This window comes from Rhinolophus sinicus, chromosome 5 (assembly GCF_057876585.1).
Source record: "Rhinolophus sinicus isolate RSI-liver-muscle chromosome 5, RSI-T2T, whole genome shotgun sequence".
NCBI classification, from domain to species: domain Eukaryota; kingdom Metazoa; phylum Chordata; class Mammalia; order Chiroptera; family Rhinolophidae; genus Rhinolophus; species Rhinolophus sinicus.
The window spans coordinates 89,902,931-89,919,781 of record NC_142505.1 but is presented as its reverse complement, the minus strand read 5'-3'; the positions used below and the strand labels follow the sequence as shown (position 1 = coordinate 89,919,781).

Below are 16,851 nucleotides of genomic sequence, written 5' to 3'. Positions count from 1 at the left end.
CCGACTGCCACGTGTGGTTACGACACACAGGCCCAGAGGGGCCAGGGGCTCGTCTGAGGCTTTAGAGCATGTCAGCTCATCGCCGGGGGTCTTTGTCATTTCTCCCAAAATGACTTCTGTCTTTCATCTGAGCTCCCTGAATCTCTATACCCCACACCAGGAGCCCATTTATCAGGAAGAGAAGTCAACAGGGACAGCCAGAGAGAGCTGAGGCCTGCTCCAAAGCCAGGGTGCACTTCCTCTATGGCAAGGGTCACCCCGCCAGGTGCACCAGCATCCCAGTGCTGGATACCCTGACTTCAGGCTGCCCCAGACTTGGAGCCGGACACCTGCGCATGGGCCCCACCCCCATCACCTTGAGGAGCACCTCCAGGTTTGATGCAGGGGTACCAGGCCTAACTTGGAGAGGCCCTAGTGACAGACAGGAGGATGTGCTTGCTGGTGGGACTACTCCTAAGGAAGGGAAAAGAGGAGCCACTGCCTTGTTCTTCCGCATCCTGCTAGGCCTTCCTGTGGCCCTCGACTCACCTGTTTTAGGGGACATAGTGGCTGCTTGTTGGGGCTCCACTGCCCGCTTGCCATCTGGGGCATCCTTGGTGGCCGGAAGTGAGGAAACCGAGGAGGTGAGGTCTGGCTTGGGAGCGGTCTTTGCAGCCTGGGAATTGGACGGAGTCAGTCCAGGGGTCACATAACCTGAGAGGAGAGACTGAAGAAGCCCAGTGTGAAAGAGGCCAGGACCACCCACCCGGCCCTTGAGTGCAAGGCCTGCTGTGCAGGAACCAGCCCAGGGACCCCTACGATTGGGCCAGCCCTCTCGCTGTGCGGGGCGCACACCAGCCCTTTGTGTGTACTTTCTGTGCTATTTTAATTCACACATACTTTAGACAGGCACATTTAAAAGGAAATTTCTTATTACTAATGCAAAAGGAAAATCATTAGCGCTTGTGTCTAGATGATAACATTAAAAGAAATACCATCTGTTAAAGAATGTTTTTATATGGGAATCACCTAAAATCAAGGTGAGCCCTTTCTACAGACTCCAAGAGTCAGCTACTCACGGCTTCATGCTAAAATAGGGCCTTAGGGGGCCTGGCTCCACGCAGACAGGACCCAGCCCAGAGCCCCTGGGAAGGGGAAGGGCACTGACCTCTGACCTGGGAGGTTACCTCAGCCTAAGGCTGCACCAAGTGGGCGGAGCCTGGCTGAGGCTCCTGACCCAAGACCCCCGAGGTTGCCAGCCCTCCCCTGTGCAGTTACCTGGGAAGGTGCCACCACGTCATCGTCGCTGGACTCTGCTGTGGTCTCCTCCACCAAGGTGTCCTTCCTGGAGGGGGCTGGACCTACTGGAGGAGCACAGGTATCCTGTTGGGAGTCCCAGGTACCCCCTGGCAGCTGAGTAGGGCAGAGCCCTTCATGAGGGCCCCTGGGATGGCCGGGTCCCTCTCTATGCACCTCTCCCTTCCACCTAAGGCTTCATCTGCTCCTCTTGCTCCAAGGTCAACTGTTATTCACAGCATTCCAGGCAAGATACCCGAATACTCAACCCTTCCATTCTAATTGCCGAGATCTCCTTACACTTCCCTGCTTTCCCGCAAGGGGTGGATGGCCCTGGGATTTGGGGTGTGTGTGGGGTCAGCTATGGGAGCCTGATTCCAAAAAGCTGGGAGCGATCAAACAGTGCCAGAGGGTCTCTGACAGCATTTGGACCAACTTCCTCTGGGGTCGTACAGGTGGGGAAACAGGCCCAGGTGGCACGACTAGGCCAAGGTCACAGAACAAGCAGAGATCCAGTGCAGAGGCCGGAGCCGAGGGCTCCACCAGGCCGTTTCTCCCCCGCTCCAGGTCCACCCAGCCTTCTCCTCCTGGGACCCTCACCCTGCCTGTGAGCCAACGGGGCCATCTGGGGCCTCTCAGCATCCTCCTCATTCCCTGAAGAGCTGCCGCTGCTGTCGCTGTCATCTGAGGTCCCAGAAGCCTTGACTCTCGGGCATCCCGAGGGAGGGGCCGTGGCCTGCTGGACTACAGGAACCTCAGGCTTTCTCAGCTTGTTGGTCACTCTGGCCTGCACAGGGGTGCCCTGGGGGCTTGCCACGGGGAGTGTTCCCAGAGCACCGTCAATCTAATTTGGTGAAAGGAGAAAGAGTGGAAGAAAAATCAGAGGAAATAAGATCTGGTGCTTAATGAACCTCAGTTGAGGGCCAGGCATTGTGCTAGTTTCTTCCCACAACGCTCTACGCCGGGCAGCCACGACCTGGGCAAGTAAGCATGCAGGTGCTCAGGTCACAGGGCAGGTAAGTGCTGGTGCCGGGACTCAGGCCCCTGCCTCGGTCTCCCTTCTACCGTCTGTGGCCTTTGATCACTGTCCCCTCCAGAGTAGGGCGTGGGGCCCCTGGCTCCCCAGCTCACCCCACTTGAAGACAGGGTCCTAGCAGCAGGAGGCTGGGCCTCACTGGCTTTCTGAGCAAGGACCTTCAGGGCGGCCTGGGTCAGTGGGAGGCAAGCCAGGTTCCTGTCTGTCACCTGTGGACAGCCAAAGGCAGCCCTGAGACTGCTGGGTTCTCAGGTGCCCTCTGTGCCACGCCCGGTCAGATCCCGTTTGGCTTCAGTGGGAGGGGACCTGTCTCAGCAGGGAGCCATGGGGCTGGAGTGGGGACTGAGGGGTGGGCAAAGGGGCCCTGCCACTATCTGGGCAGAATATGGTGCCAGGCTTCAGGTTATGAGCCAGTCATACAGTTCTCGGAGAGTCCAAAACCGGTGCCAGCCCAGGGGAGGTAAGAGGCACAGGCCCCACCCCCGGCCTCACCATTCAATCTGAGCCTTCACTGGGGACAAGCAATTGCCTCAATGGTCTCCTTGGTGCCACTTGTGCTTCCCACACCCACCAGCAATCAATCAGGGAGAGAACACTGCTAAGAGAACTGGGCATGACTCCTCGCTGTACACCTCCCAGCCCCACCTGCCCGGCAGCGGCCTTTCAGGCCCGACCCCTCACTCCACATTACATCCTCCCGCTTTCCGACCCCCCAGCGCTTCCCCAGAAGATCACTGCACCTGGGTTGCCCTGCCTGGAGCGCTCCCCAGCTCACCCTGGCCTGGCTGCTACTCCTGTTTCCATGTCACCTCTTCGGGGAGGCCACCCCTGCTCATCCTTTCCAAAGCAGCTCACCCCATTGTTCTCCAGTCTATGTTGTTTCCTTCAAAGCACCCGCCAGCAGGTGACTACTGCAGTTTTTGGTTTCCTTTAGTGGCTGCTGCCCTACTCGGGAACACCATCAGGGCAGGGACCTCCCTGTCTTGTTCCTACTGGACCCCCAGTGCCCAGCACGGACAGACAGACGCTCAGCACCACGTGCTTGCTAAGTGGCTGAATAGCTGCAGTGACACGACCCGGTAACCACCCAGCTCATGGTGAGCCCTGAGCTGGGGGTGGCCAACTCCCCTCTGGCCTCCCCCAATTCTCTCCTGCCCTTTCAGAAAGAAGGGGTAAGGAAACAGGAAAACTGACATGGCCCAAAGAGCAATGCACTGGGAGCCAGGAGACCTGGGCCTGGCCCTCCCTAATCCTGGACAGGTCTCAGCCCTCTTGTCGAGGGGGTCGTGCTGCTTTGTCATCTGAACAATGAACGAGCCATTAACTGTACCCTGCCCAGCTTTTAGACCCAGGCAAGGCCCACAAACAAATGCACTGAAAATGGGGAAGGCTGGGAAGATATTAAGTTACTAGTATGAACACTAAAAAAGGGTAACCAACTTTTATTCAAAGCATCACAAAACTGGGAGGAAAAAACAAAACAAAAACCAAAGCCCAACCATGCTGGAAAAGCTGAGGGACTCAGGGAGCAGTGCTGGCTCTGCCTGGTACCATGTTCCCAGATTAACTCTTCCTGGCCACTCAAAGGTAATCCGGGAGCTCGGATCGGGGTGTAGCCAGCGTGCAGGAGAGGCTCTGGCTGCGAGGGGCAGCTACTTCTGCAGGGCTGGTGAGAGCAACTGCAGTCCCAGCCAGTGGCATGTGTGGGTACGTAGGGGAAAAGCAGGGGGGCCCCTCACCCCCGCTGGTGTACACAGCCCTCCCTTGCCCTCCAGTACCTGCGTGGCTCGTGCTTCCTGTTTTTTGCCTTCTGTCACCCGACTGGACTCCTCACTGCTCCTGGCCCCAACAGCGCTGGTTCTGAGGGCTGTCCTTGGCTGGGCCTTGGGCACGGACGCCACGCTGGTTCTAATGGCTGAAATGGAGTGGGATGGGGTACACATCAGGGCACAGAAACCCCACGGCCTCCCCAGTGGTGGCAATCTCCAATTTATCGTACTCAGGGCTTATGCAGTAGCAACCTGTGTGATGCCCTCCCCAAGCCTCCCAGGCAGGAGCTGTCTCAAACTTCATGTTACAAGGCTCGCCTCCGCGAGCCACAGAGCTACTGGGGCAGCGACCCCAGTCTCCTCAGCCCCTCCCCTCACTTCAGGCCTCTACAACGTTCCCCCTCAGCTGGCCCAGCTGCTACTCCTGAGCAATGGGCGGGAGCAACGGTGCCAAATGAGACTTCCTGTGCATTGAAAGCAGTCTCTCATGAGAATCACCACAGTCATGTGCAAAGACTGTTACACGAGCAGCACTATTTATAAGAGCAAAAAAACTGCCCAACAAAACCCTCAGCTTCCTCCGATGGCACTGGCAAATAAACCATGGTACTGTAGTGGTAGCGGTAGGTAGGTAGGTAGAGAACAGGAATCATGCTGTGAATATGTAATGTAACAATGTATCAAGTAAAGATCACCGAGCACTGTACAGTAGTCTCACTAAAAACACAGGTATAGCTGAGGTATCCAAATTAACAGTTGTAAAATGTTAACAGTAATTATTCCAGGCAGTGGGATTACAGGTGATGTTTCTTTTGCGCTATTCCTAATTAGCCCACCAAGATTAGGCTTTATAGCCTCATTAAAAAATGTCATGATAACAAAAATAATAATTAACCATTTTCTTGCTATCACTGGTAGAATCAGATTCTCACAAGTCAAAGAAATCCCAGCTCTGGTCCTGTCTCCCACTGAGAGATGAAATCCTTCCCTGTGATGTCTGTTTCAGGATTTCCTAACCCTCTTTACGTGCCCCCAGGAACGGAAGGCTCACTACTCCCTCACAGCACTCTCCATTTTCAGGGTCAGTTACAAAACTCTTCTTTAGACCTTGCCCCACGTTCCCCTGACCAGCAACTTGCTTTGTGACTCTGCCAGCGTCCTTCCCCTTGTGGGCCTCAATGGGGCGGGAGGAGAGGGGAGAAACAGGGTGTAGAGTGGTGTGTGTGCGTGCGCGCCCCAAGACTGGCGGTTGCGGCAGGGGAGTCAGCCCCGCACTCACCGGGAGTCAAGCATTGCGTAGCAGGGATCACATCGTCATCCTCGCTCTCTGAGGAGGAACTTCTGGCTGTGCTCTCCGAGGCCTGGGCCTTCCTTGGGGTGTTCGTAGCCTGGGCTGGTGTGGGGGTAGCAGCTGGGCAAGCTGGACTACGATTAAGTTCAAAAATCAGAGGGGTTTTAATCACCTTGAAAAACAAAAACAAAAAACAACCCCCCAGTGATTAAAGGCTGGGCCAGGAGGAGGGGAAACTGGGGTGGGGGAGGGTGTGACAAGGCAAGAGGGTCCTGAGAGCTTGGGGCAGCTGGACACAGAAGCAATGCCAGCTGCCCCGGGCATTTGCCGCTCACTCCCAGCCCATGTACCTGCTGAGGCCCAGCCCAGCACCTCACAGCTCCCAGGAGCCCTCCTGCCCCTCACAACGAACCCTTGAGGTCTGTAGTATTAGCTCCTCGTACAGAGGGAAAGAACACAAGTCCAGATAGAGGGGAGGAGCGTTGCCCAAGGTCACACAGCGTAATAGAAGCAGTGCCAGGGGTAGAGCACTGAATTCAGCCTTCTTTCCTCTGGCTGGCTTCAGAGACAGACACCTGCTGAATGGTCACAATGCATGTCTACTTGGGGAGCTGTTCAGTCTAGCTGTCCCCACCCCAGAGATTCTGATGCAGCTCCTGAGACGTGGCCCAGGAGGCAATAACCCAGCTGCACTGACCCAGTGTCTTCAACAAATAAACTGCACATGAGAAAAACCAACAGTTAAGACTGAAAGGATCCAATGCGGTGTGTGCCCCTTATTTGGACACATGATATAAAAAAAATACCATTGATGAGACAATTGGGAAAATGGGGACACCGACTGGGCAGGTCGATTTTCTAGGTGTGATATTGTGTTGTGGTTGTGCTTTAAAAAAAACAAAACACAAAAAAACGTGATCAACTGAGTGGAGGGTTTGGATGAAACGGGCCTGGACTCGAGGCCCATCTATCTTTGGGCGCACTTTAAATTCTCCAATACGACAGCCAAAGAAAAAGCAAGCAGCAGCTGCTCCCTGGTATTTTGTGGACCAGTCTTGGAACTGCAGCTCCGGTCAATGTGCCCACTGCATTCCGTGAGCCAGGGAGTGGGGCGTCTGCTTTCCATTCCCCAAAGGTCAGGAAAGGCCTGCTCCAAATTCTGCTCCCTCTCTGGCCAGCAGGGAGACACAGGGCAGCAGGGGGGAGCTGCCCGAGGTCAGGGTCTGGGACCCAGGTCTCCTCCTCACCACCCTGCCCACCTCTGGAGCCTGACTCCTCCCCCGCCCCCAGGGTGCTGTGGGAGAGGAAAGAGAGAAGCAAAGCAGAAAGGTGCCGCCCAAGGCTGGAGGCTCTGCTGGGCTTGGGCCCTTCCTACTCCTGCCAAACAGCCGCCCCCATGGCTGCTCTGATCTGCCACTTCCAGAGCCTTCCTGCCCACGTGATGAAAGAGAGAAGGATGGAAAGTGGGAGAAGGCTTATAGTTGAGGGAGGGGGGAATCTATATATATGTGAGAAGACAGAGGAACAGATTGTCGAGGACGAAGAGAGGCAACGAACCCACTGAAGGAAACAATAGCGTCTGGGATGTTAAAAGCGGCTCAGCAGCAAAAGCCGCCGCCTCCTCCTCGTTCCACCTGCCCACGCCGCCCGCCCCAGCCTCTGGGCTCAGGGGCACAAGGGACCACGGCCGAGCCTTGCTTCTGATCCCTCCTCTGCCATGACCTCCCTGTGTGGCTGAGGCCCTGCGCTTCGTGAACCTCGGTTTCCTCTGTTGAAAGGGCTGTTAGTAATGCCAGTCTGTTTTCACCCACTGGAGGGGCTCTGATGAGCTTTGGAAGCTGCAAAGCAGAGCACACATAGCAGTGGTGAGGGCCTTCCTTCTGGGGTGATTAGAAAAGGCTCATGGGAAGTTGAAGCAGCCTAAACATTTGCTGTGCCTCCCTTAGGTGCTGGGCAGTAAGGCCCCAGAGGGAACACAGGGACTCCCTACTGCAGGGTTTGATGTCTGCAGAACCAAACCTGGGGGCAGTGCTCATTCCAGGCTGAAGCAGAGTGGGGGGTGGGCTAGCCCCCCACTGACTAGCCCAGGCTGCAGACCCTGGGCAAGGGACACAGCGATGAAGGGCAGTTCCAGAGGGGAAGCTCTTCTCCAAGGGCCTCTTTCAGGACTGTCTGGGGCGGGACTGGTGGACAGATCCTGGGCCACCCCATCCCAGGGCACTGAGAAATCCCACTCCCTAGCGATTCCCCCAGGGAGTCTAGAGGACTCAGGCTCGGAGAGGGCAAATGGCCTCACGCACGGTGACAAGCTAACAGGTACCAGAACTGGAAGTCAGTTCTCCAGGCACCAGATAGGAGCTCCTTCCAGGACCAACCATGCGAAGCCTCCAGTTTAATACCCTAATTGGGTTTCTTACAGGTCTGTCTCCCTTTTCTCTCTTCCTCGACCTGAAATTGAGGGGAGGGCCTATGTCTTTTTAATTTGGTAGCTATGCCAGGCTCCAGCACAGACCCTCACCTGGGCTTAATGCCAGCACAACAGGGCTGAGCCACAGACCACCCCCCTAAAAGCCAGAGGGGAGGCCCCATCCCCTGCAGGTGGGGAGACAGAAGCACAGAGGGGGCCTGGGAATGGAGCTACACCCCCTCTCTGCTTCCAGCCTGGGGCTCTGCCCACGACCCTGGCATCAAACCCTTTCCCCCACTGATGGGCTAATAATAAAAACAGTGAAACTTGTCCATAGAGAAATGCTTGATAAAAGCATAATAACGATAATAATCATAATAAGTGAGCTGGGGATTAATCCCCCGGTTCGGAGGAGGAAGCAGCGTCCCCAGGCTGTGCCTTTTTCCCTGAATCCTCCCAGGGGAATGCACAAACTGCCGACTTTTTTCCCTTCTTTTTAAATAGAGGCTCCAGAATCTTCAGGACTAACCTACCAATTAAATGGTTCAGTTTAAGCATGAAGTTCATTTTAATTGTGTTAGTCCACCCCCGCAGAGAAGGGCAAAGCGGCCCCCCCCCCCCCCAGCTGTTTAGAGCCTCCTGGAGAAGGAAGCTGCCCCCTCAAGGAGCAGACAGCAGCGCCCCGAGTCCTGCTCTCCTTCCCTGGAAAGGGGAGTGTCCAGGCAGGACCAGGGCGTGGGTCAGAGCGCAGGCGGCCTGGGTTCCAACACCAGGTCTGTCCACTTGTTACCAGCCATGTGACACTGGGGCCGTGCATTCACCTTCTCTGAGCCTCATTCCTTCCTCTTTAAAATGGGAATAACAGAAGGACCTACCTTCCTAGGGTTGTTGTGGGGATTAAACAGATTAATGCACGCCTGGGGCTTGGCACAGAGCCTGGCACAGGAAGTGACCAGGCTGTGCTGGTTCAGCATTACTTTCGTGACGTGGAGAGGAGAAAGGCAGTGAGCACCCTATCACTGTGCAAGCAGCGCCGGACCTGCCTGACGGGCTGATCGGCACGTGATATGACAAGTCAGGGGAAACGGCCTGGGAGCTGCAGAACCCCAGCATTTCCGAGGGGCCTGGCAGAAGCTTCCAGGAGTTTGGGGCTAGAGGAGGACAAAGGGCAGTGCTGTCTGCCAGAAAGGCCTGGGAGTCACACAGAAGCTTGGATACCAGCCCAGTGGACGTGGGTCTCTGAGCTAGAGGCAGGTGGGCTTGGTGCCACCCTCAGGGCACCACCTGGGAAGGATGGCTGGAGCAGCAGAGCACGTGGAGCAGTGCCACAGGCGCTCGAGCCGGTCCTGGGCAGGCCCACGGGATTCCGATGAGCCTCACAGAGGGCACCTGGTCCCACACAGGAAGCAGGGATACACAGGATGCTTGGGGACCAGCATGTGCCCCATCCCTCGGCTCCTTATGGGTCATGAGAATTTGGGGAAATCGCTTCACCTTATAGGGCCTTGATTCGACAGCAGGCAGGCACCACGTGCCCTCCTACAGGAACAGGCACTCACGGTCAGGCAGTGTGGACGTGCGCCAGCGCAGACGCAGGAGGGAGGACGCTGTCCTGCCTGTTTACAGTTGAAACTTTCGGGCCTCAGAATGGCTAAGGCGTGCCCAGGATCACAGAGCTGGTGGGTGGGAGAGCCGGCTCTGACCCCGCACTGTCTGGCTCTGAAGCTGGACGATCAACGACACTGCTGCCCACCTCATGGGGTGATTGTGAAGACGAAGGTGTCAAAGCAGAGGAAAGAAGGGCTCTAGAAACTGTGAAGTGCTGTTTAAATGGGGAAGGCCTGTCCTTGTCCCCCAGAGGCCTGCCAGCCCAGCTCTGAGCCTGCAGTGTCCTCAGAGAAGGATCGGCCTACCTGGGGCGCTGGCATCTCCTCCTCACTGCTTTCTGAGGACATCTCGGCATTCTTCTGCGGGGGTGCTGGGGCCGGGGTCTTGCTTTTGGCAGTTTTGGAGTTACTCTCCTTCTGAGGGGACAAGCACAAAATATGGTGGTGGGGGGGTGTTAGCTGAGCAGGAGCACAACGGAGGGACTGGTGAGCAATGCCCCTCACGCACGCCGGCTCAGCAGGTAAGGCAGCATGGCCCTTCCGGCATGCACATGGGGGGATACAGCTGCTGGCTCTGTATGTCCCACAGTCACTGGAAACACAAGCCTCTACTCTGCTTATCCTCCTGCCAGAGCTGACTCTGAACTTGAAAAGGATATATAAATCAGATGCCACTAACACCTGCCCACTAAAGTGCTGTTGGCTGCGAATCTGAACGAGAGGTGACAGCAACTTGGGACAAGGTTACAGGGGTGAGCCACTGGCCCCAGCACCGCTCACATCTGGCAGTAATACCTCCAGTTAAACGCAGGAGCTGACTCAGTGTTCTGACGGCTGCCATCTCCTCCTGTCAGGCCAGGCATCGACGAGGGAGGCCGGCTGGGTAGAACCAGCAGTTAAGGGGCCAGAGGAGTGGGAGAGCAGTGAGGAGTGGGTGCGGGTGGGGACCAGCTCAGGGGAGCTCAGGGCAGGGCAGAGGGTAGCTTTGTGCTTCCCTGCAGGCATGAAGGCCCCACCTTCCACTACTCAGCCCAGCCAACAAAGTGAAGCTTAGGTTGCTGGAGTCTCCAATTTCTTGAGAAGCTAGAAGATGCTGTTTTGTATGTGTCATTTCCCAGTTTTTAAATGGGTCAACTAAAATGCACACGGCAAGTGCCATGTCCGTGTTTTCCTTGCTAACACAACCCAGCTTGGTTCTGGTGGTCCCCATCATAGGCTTTTGGGAGGGCGGGCCTTTCTCCCAGCCAACATGGGAACTGCAGGCCCCTCATGAGTAAGTTGGGGGCAGGGTGGGGAGGGGCGAAGGGTGGGGGAGATCGCTTGCACCATAGATCTGGACAGAGACAAGGTGAGGTGAAGTCAGCTGGGGGATTTCCTATCTCTTTAGGAGACATGGCAGCCCTGACGATGGGGCAGGTGGAACACGGAGATGAAAGAAATCTGGGTCACCCCTGATGCTGAGCTTAAGGAACCCCCTGGACAGCAGCCTTACCCTGGGACTTGGGAGTGCCATGGGAAAGCAGTCCCCTTACTACCTAAGCTCTTACGAATTAGGTTTCCTTCTGCAGATCAGGGTGTCCTGACGGATACAGCCACCTATTCAAACTTTAAAAAAAAAAAAAAAAAAAAGCTGCACAAGTCAAAACATGGCTGGCACCCTGGTTGTCTTAGTCTAGCAACTAGGCCTCCATAAATGTTACTAGTAACAAGCAACTAGTAGAAGTGACAGTTGCCTACAGGTTGGCTGGCCTTTGCTGAACCCACCTGACGTCATGTCCCCTTCCCTTGGCACATACTATGCACACCCCCGCCCCCCATGTGGAGTGCCTGTTTCCACTTTTGTGTCCGGTGAGCCTCAGGTCTCCCTTCAAGCTTAGCTCAGTCACCTCGTCTGACCTGAGATCTGTTCTCCCAGTTCCATCAGACAGAGCACTACTAGTATTTTCTCCAATAATCCAGTCACATTACCTTGCCCTACAGTCTATAAGATCCTTGAGGGCAGGGCCAATATCTTGCATCCCTTTATCTCTATCAGCAAGATGGAATGCTCAATAGCTGGCCTGATACACTGATGGAGGTTAATGCTAGGAGCATGTAACAGGCTTCTCAGTGCTTGTTTTACTCAGGAAGAAAACAAATCTAAGGGGACGGAGCATGGCCTTGGCCCAGGGATTTCTAGCTTCCTTAAGAAACAGAAGATCCAGCCACATACTTTTAGAGGGTATATTTCTACAAGGTCACAATTGGCTGGAGCTCACAGAGACTGTCTATCTAGATGGGCCAAGGGCTCTCTAGTTTGCCCCAGTTGTCACCACTCCCTACTGTCTCACCTGACACCAAGGCTCAATGTCAGCTGCCATCTACCACATCTACCAGGCCTGTCAATCATCTCCATTGTATGTCTAAGTCTTGTAAGTCCTGGAGTTTATTACCCCGGGCTTCTGCAGGACACAGCCACCCCTGCTGCTTTCTGCTGGCAGACAGAGGGAAACTGATCCAGATAAAAGTCAGTGCTTCACTCTTCTCTCCCCACATTCCAGGCTTCATACTGAGCTAGATGCGCTCTCCCTGGGGAGGTGCACATGCCACTGTGAAGCCCCAGGCCCAGGGGTGGGATGTGACTTCCTCTGGCTCCCCAGGGCTTTGTGGTACCTACACCATCATCCAAGCCTCCCCGTGACTCTGACATATTTTAGGCCCCATGTGCCTTGGCGGGAGTTTCTAGCTTGGCCTTCCATGGGATTGGTACGTCCATTCAAGCTGTGGAGGCCTTGGCAGATATGGGAGTGCTTAGGACACCTTCCATCAGGGAGGCCTTGGTTTGGGGTTTTCTACAGCAGGTTTCACTGAAGGATTGCGGAAGGCATCCTGGAGCCAGAGCCATCATCTGGTCTTCCTTCCCCACCTGGTTCTGAGCCCAAGTTCTGACTAAGGGATGGGTGGCGGTGCCCTGGCACTGTAGCCGCTTCCTCGTTTAGTCTCACCTGGGCGGGGGTCACAGCTCCTGGTGTCTCCCCCTCACTGTCCGACTCTTCCTCGCTGCTGCTCTCTGAGCCCTTCTTCTGCTTCTTAGCCTGGGCGGCTTTGGTTCCTGTCTTTTGTGGGGTTGCTGGGGCAGCCCCTTTCCTGGGGGACCCCTTTGTGGGGGCTGAGGCAGTTCTGACCTGCGTGGTCTTCCCTGAGGGCTTTGCCTGGGGCGACAGAAACAGAATCAGGGAAGAGAAAGCAGAGACACAGGAGCTGGATGGGCATTCGCAGCTGTGCTGTGGGCGGCTCCTGGCACAGACGGGAACCACACAGCTGCTCTCCACCCTCCCTGAGACTCACCTGAGCAGGTGCCTCCCCCTCACTGTCCGACTCCTCCTCACTGCTCTCTGAGTCCTCCTCGACTGGCTCCGGCTGGGCCTGGGCCTTCCCCACAGCTGGCACAGGCACCTGACCCCTCACGGAGAGAGCACTGCTCTGGGGGTTTCTCGCCGATGGCTTTACCTGAATTACAAGGAGGTAACAATATTGAGGAAGGAAGTAGACAGCATGGTTCTTTCTAGGTTAAACCCCACTCATGGCGTGATGGTGGTGAGGGCACTCCTGCCTGTGTAGGGCCCCGTCCAGGCTCGGGCCACTGCTTGGTCTTCCTCTCAACCACACCCCTGGCACTTCCTGTGACTTATGGTCCCACTTGCCTTGGCTGGGGACCCCTGTTTGGCTTGAGCAGCTGCAGTGACCACTTTCCCGGTAGCTGATGCTGCTTTGGCTGAAGCCACTCTAGTGGGAGCTGGGTTGACTTTGGTCTGAGGGGTTTTCACCGAGGCCTTCACCTGGAAGGAGAAAGGGAATTATAGAAGGGAGAAGGTGAGATGCAGTACAGCAGTCAGCCAAGAATGCTGATTCTGGAATCAGATGCCTGAATTTGGATTCTGGCGCCTCCATTTAATAGCTGTGTGAAGCTGGGCAAACCATTTGACCTCACTGGGCTTCAGTTTCCTCTTCTGTAAAATAGGGATAAGACTAAGGCCCACCCACAGGGTTACTGTGAGGATTAAGTGAGAGATTCACACTGTTTAACATAGTTTCTGGTACATAATAGCACTCAAACTCATTATTGTGAGCACTTTTCTTAGTGTTAGCTAAGCATAAGACTACCCAGAGCAAAGGTGTTTTAGGCTCCCTTTCAGCTAGGTGGCCATATGATTGAGTTCCAGCTAATGGAATGTAAGTCAAGTACACATTCGACTTTCTGACACATGTAGGAAATGTGTCTTCTTCCTCCTAGCTGGCTGGAATGCTGAGGTAATAGCTGGAGCTTAAGCAGCCGTCTATGAGGTGGGAGCCAGGTACTGAAGATGGCAGAACAAGATAGAAAACCATTGTTGTTTGAGTTTTTCTTCAGTTTAACCTAAACTGATATCCAGGGAATTCCCAAAATGTCTGTCGGGTCCCCAGCAAATACAGACCTAGAGGGATGAGTGCAGTGAAGAGTGAAATCTTTGACAGGAACATGAAAGCAAGCCCTGCTAATGTGAATCAGAATGAGGATTTCGGCAGCATGTCAAGGCCCCTGCCTCCGTCAGAGATGTCATTTGATCAGTGCCAGAAGAAATCCCCCACATTCCAGATTCCCTCTTCCACATGAGAACAAATGAAATTGAGAGTCAGGACTTAAAGAAAGAAAATCCCTTAAAGCCTAGACCATGTATGACTTAAGGCCAAGATGCTCATCAGTACAGCACTCGGTCATCCAGAGCTGAGTAATGTCTTTTCTGTAGAAAAAAGACACTAAGACGAACCTGACCTAACAACGTGCCATAAATGTAAAAGGACTGAAATCATATAAAATATGTTCTCCAGCCATTAACAGGATTAGAATAGAAACCAACAACAGAAAGAAATGCCCCAATCCCAGATATTTGGAAATTACCGACTTCTAAACCCACAGTTCAAAGAATAAAAATAAAAACAACATTTCAAACTTCATGGGATGAAGTTAATGCAGTCCTTAGAGGGAAATTGATAGCTTTACATACTTATATTAGAGTTAAAATCAAAAATTTAAATCTCCCCTTAAGAAGCTAGAAAAGGAGCAAATCAAACCCAAAGTAAAGGAAGGAATAATAAAGATCTGAGTGGAAATTAATGAAATAAAAAGAGGAAAATGATAGAGAAAACTCAATGAAATCAAAGTTGTTTCCTTGAAAAACACCACAAAATTGATAAGTCTTTAGCTAGACTGACCAAGAACTAGGACAAGACACAAATTACCAAAAATTACGAAAGAAAGCAGGACATCACTATAGACTACAGAAATTAAAAGGATTATAAAGGAACATTATGAATGGATTGTCCCAACAAAATTGACAACTGAGATGAAAACATGAATTTCTAGAAAGGCACAAATTACTAACTATGCACAAAGTTATTAAAAGGCATAAAATATAAACTGACTCAAGAAGGAAAAAAAAATTTGAATAGACCAATATCGATTAAAGAAATTGATTTAATGATAATAACTATGTATAGTGCCAGGTGGGTACTATACTAGTCAGCAGGATCACTTTCCAAATTATCTAAATATCTGACCACTATGCTGTACACCTGAAATTAATATAAAATAATATTGAAGGTCAAAATAAATAAATACGAAAAAGAAAAAAAAAAAAGAAATTGATTTAGTAATTAACTCCCCCCACCCCAAAAAAGCCCAGGCCTAGATGGCTTCACTGGTAAATTCTATTAAAAAAGAAATAGTACTAATCCAACACAAACTCTTTCAGAAAACAGAGGAAAGAATACTATCCAACTCATTTTATGAGGCCAGTATCACCCTGACACTAAAGCCAGGCAAAGACAGTACAAGAAAACTACAGACCAATTATTTCTATGAACAAAGATACAAAAATCCTTAACACATGATTAGCAAACCAAATCCAGCAACAAATTAAAAAGGTGCATGTATACACCACCGCCAAGTGGGATTTATCTCAAGGTTGACTTAATAAATGAAAATCAACTAATGTAACATGTAAGTAGAACAAAGGAAAAAAAAGCATAAGGTCACTACAATACAGAAAATCGTTTGACAAAAATCCAACTCCATCTCACAAGAACTCTCAACAAACCAGGAATAGAAGGAAACTTTCTCAACCTGATAAAGGGCATCTATGAAGACATCATACTCAACAGTGTTAAGACTAAATGCTTTACCACTAAGATTAGAAATAAGGTAAGGGTGTCTGCTCTCACCACTACTATTCAACACTGTACTAGAGGTTATAGTCAGTGCAATAGGCAAGAAAAAGAAAAAGACATCTAGATCACAAAGGAAAAAGCAAAACTGTCCTTTTCTGCAGACAACATGACTATATATATTTTCTACAAAAGCCACTAGAAATGATAACCAAGTACAACAATGCCACAGGATACCAGCCCTGCCTGTTTTAGCAAGAGGCTCTTCAGACCTCTTGAAGCGAGGAAAGGTTCCATCTTCTGACAGGGCATCAGGCTAGAAGGCTAAGCCCCTAGAGAGGGGTTAGCTGCTCTATTCTTCACTGTGAGAGAAAGTCAGGCCCCAAACCATAACCATTTCTGCAGCTGGAAGTTTTGGCCAAGATGCAGCAGAAGGAAGTGGGAAAAGCAAAAGGCTTTTGAGGCAGGCACTCTGGGACACAGGCCCAGCTCTGACCCTCACTGGTGGCTGAGCTGAAGCAAGTCACCAAACAACTCCTCTAAATTCCAATTTATTCTTCCAGAAACCAAGGCAAATGAACACCCATCTCGTGGTACAGGTGAGAGGCTCAAATGGGAAGACAAATATTTAAGCGATCAGCACAATGAAACTTTTAAAGTATTGCTCTGGAATGTGCCTACAGCTTGGAAAAAAGGGGACAGGAGCCTGTTGGGCTGGGATTCTGAAAGGGCCCATGCAGTTTTAAACCTCAGTAGAAGAATCATGGGACCTTGGGTCCCACAAGGTAATAGAGGGGGACCAAAAAACCCCATAGAAATGTGTGCTCTGGTACAGGGAAAAAAGAAATGACTAATTTCTAGATCAGTTATTGAAAAAAAAAAAAAGTGACAATTAATAACAATAAACGGTGGGTGGGTGAGTGCAGGGAATGAGCTACCTTCCCTTCTCCCAGTTCTTCCAGGCTTGGTGCTGTGGCACAGCAGCCTGGCCCACCTCAGGGAAGATGCGACAACTTGCTGTGTGCAGGCCCCTTGCTCGGTGTGGCAGGTGAGATCTTGTTAAATACGTCAACCCTATGAGGGTTGATTTTCAATTTACAGAAGAGTTAACAGGCCATGATGGATGACATCACTTTTTAGGGACTCGAACACAGGCAGTCTGGCTCCAAACCCCCTGCAGTTCGCCCCCACCACACTGTCTCCCCGGTGATCCCACTGGAATGCTGTGCTTGGGGCAATTCACCCAAGCCAGGCACTCTTCCACCCCCTGGCCTTTGCATGGG

The 16,851-nt window shown here is 52.5% G+C and overlaps 1 protein-coding gene across 23 annotated transcripts in view; it reads right to left on the bottom strand.

Annotated features, from left to right (window-relative positions):
- Positions 1-16,851, bottom strand: part of TCOF1 (treacle ribosome biogenesis factor 1) — a 37,984-nt gene that overhangs the window by 4,617 nt on the left and 16,516 nt on the right. For 10 of the 23 annotated variants that reach the window (XM_088798709.1, XM_088798714.1, XM_088798708.1 and 7 more), the window contains 10 exons: positions 13,069-13,203; positions 12,713-12,874; positions 12,370-12,576; positions 9,692-9,802; positions 5,360-5,543; positions 4,090-4,226; positions 2,407-2,520; positions 1,876-2,119; positions 1,258-1,343; positions 529-706 (listed from right to left, as the gene is read on the bottom strand). In XM_088798709.1, coding sequence (XP_088654835.1) covers positions 529-706; positions 1,258-1,343; positions 1,876-2,119; positions 2,407-2,520; positions 4,090-4,226; positions 5,360-5,543; positions 9,692-9,802; positions 12,370-12,576; positions 12,713-12,874; positions 13,069-13,203 — 1,558 coding nt within the window. The remainder of the gene's footprint in view (positions 1-528; positions 707-1,257; positions 1,344-1,875; positions 2,120-2,406; positions 2,521-4,089; positions 4,227-5,359; positions 5,544-9,691; positions 9,803-12,369; positions 12,577-12,712; positions 12,875-13,068; positions 13,204-16,851) is intronic. The other 13 variants (XM_088798719.1, XM_088798721.1, XM_088798729.1 and 10 more) reach the window with 9 other exon arrangements.